The 1,835-nt window shown below is 51.7% G+C and overlaps 1 protein-coding gene across 1 annotated transcript; it reads left to right on the top strand.

The window, feature by feature from the left end:
• The first annotated feature begins 416 nt into the window (after positions 1-416).
• On the top strand, positions 417-1,493 carry LOC123939108 (E3 ubiquitin-protein ligase RNF167-like). The gene has a single exon (XM_046001021.1). The coding sequence runs from the start codon at positions 432-434 to the stop codon at positions 1,491-1,493; it is 1,062 nt and encodes a 353-aa protein (XP_045856977.1). The 5' UTR covers positions 417-431.
• Positions 1,494-1,835: the final 342 nt, after the last annotated feature.

Here is a 1,835-nt window from a genome sequence, read left to right as displayed (position 1 = left end):
GACCACAGGGAGCGGAGGAGGACCGGAAGTCCTTCATCTTGCGATGAGGCCCTCTGCTGATAGGGCGCTGACTTTCACTGTGGGAAACCGTTTTTTTCCAGGAAACAGGAAGCCGGCCCCCTGGCTGGAGGTCCCGCCTCCTTGACCTCTCCTGCTCTTTCAGGAGTTTTTCTGTCATTTGTGTTTGCCTTTGCTCCCTTTCCTTGTTTTATCCTTATAGTAGAAAAGAATACTCTTAGTGTCTCCCCCACTACCTCTGCTGAACCGGTTGGATATCTCATTCCCGGAGCTGGGGTTCCTGCCTCACGCCCCTTTGTAGCTGGGAAGTGGGGCCTGGGGATGTCTGGACTCCTGGGACATTGAAGGAAGGGCGGAGAGGGCACAGAATCCACCTTCTGCATCTGCTACCAGATGCAGCTTCCCCCTCTGCCATGCACCCCTCGGCCTTCTTACTTTGCACGCTTGTGGCCACTTTGCTGTGGGGAGCGGCCCCCATCCAGGGCCTTGTTCGAGCGATTTCTGACCACAATAACAGCATGGACTTTGCAGACCTTCCAGCTCTCTTTGGGTCTGCCTTGAGCCATGAGGGACTTCAGGGGTTCCTTGTGGAGGCTCAGCCAGCCAACGCCTGCAGCCCCATTGCCTCGCCACCCCCAGCTGCGGTCAACGGATCAGTCTTTATTGCGCTTCTTCGGAGATTCGACTGCAACTTTGACCTCAAGGTCCTAAACGTTCAGAAGGCTGGGTATGGTGCAGCTGTGGTACACAATGTAAATTCCAACGAACTTCTGAATATGGTGTGGAACAGTGAGGAAATCCAGCAGCAGATCTGGATCCCGTCCGTGTTTATTGGGGAGAGGAGTTCCAAGTACCTGCGTGCTCTCTTTGTCTATGATAAGGGAGCTCAAGTGCTCCTGGTCCCAGACAATAACTTCCTCCTGAGCTATTGCCTCATCCCTTTCACAGGGTTTATGGGATTGCTGGTTTTGGCCGTGGGAGCAGGGCTGATAGCTCGTTTTATCCAGCACCAGAAACAGCTCCAGCAGAATCGACTGACCAAAGAGCAACTGAAGCAGATTCCTATACATGACTATCAGAAGGGAGACCAGTATGATGTCTGTGCCATCTGCCTGGACGAATATGAGGATGGAGACAAGCTGAGGGTACTTCCCTGTGCTCATGCTTATCACAGCCGCTGTGTGGACCCCTGGCTCACTCAGACCCGGAAGACCTGCCCCATCTGCAAGCAGCCGGTGCACAGGGGTCCCGGAGAAGGGGAGCAGGAGGAAGAAACTCAGGGGCAAGAGGGTGATGAAGAAGGGGAGCCAAGGGACCACCCTGCCACAGAACGGACCCCCCTTCTGGGCTCCAGCCTCACACTTCCCACATCCTTTGGCTCCCTAGCCCCAGCCCCGCTTGTTTTTCCTGGGTCTTCAATAGCTCCATCACCATCTCCATCCTCTTCTTCCTCTTCTGCTGTGGTCCTGATCTGATACCCCTCTCCTCTTGAGATCTGATTGCACAGTCCCTCTTCCTCTTTTCAGTCTTCCCCTTTGAGGAATAGGGGACGTTTCCACCCCAGGTTTCTTTCTCCCTTACCCAACCCTATCCTTTTGAGGGGGATGGGTGTAGAAAGGGATGGGGTACTTACTGAGTTAATTACATTGTATTTCTGGAATTAAAAAAAAGGTATTCAGAAAGCTGTCAAAAACAATTTGAAAGAACGTACTTTTATAGTTTGTGTCAAGGATAAAAAAATGAGAGACATTATTTTAAATCACTCAGAGTGTCTTAAATTTACTTTGGGATATTAACATTTCATATTTGGCCTCAGT

The sequence above is a fragment of the Meles meles genome, chromosome 3, assembly GCF_922984935.1.
Source record: "Meles meles chromosome 3, mMelMel3.1 paternal haplotype, whole genome shotgun sequence".
Classification (NCBI taxonomy): domain Eukaryota; kingdom Metazoa; phylum Chordata; class Mammalia; order Carnivora; family Mustelidae; genus Meles; species Meles meles.
Note: the sequence above shows the minus strand (reverse complement) of the source record. Positions and strands in the feature narration are given on the sequence as shown.

Bases quoted from the DNA above. Each gene is read 5' to 3' on its own strand.
- LOC123939108 (XM_046001021.1), top strand. From the start codon at position 432: ATGCACCCCTCGGCCTTCTTACTTTGCACGCTTGTGGCCACTTTGCTG.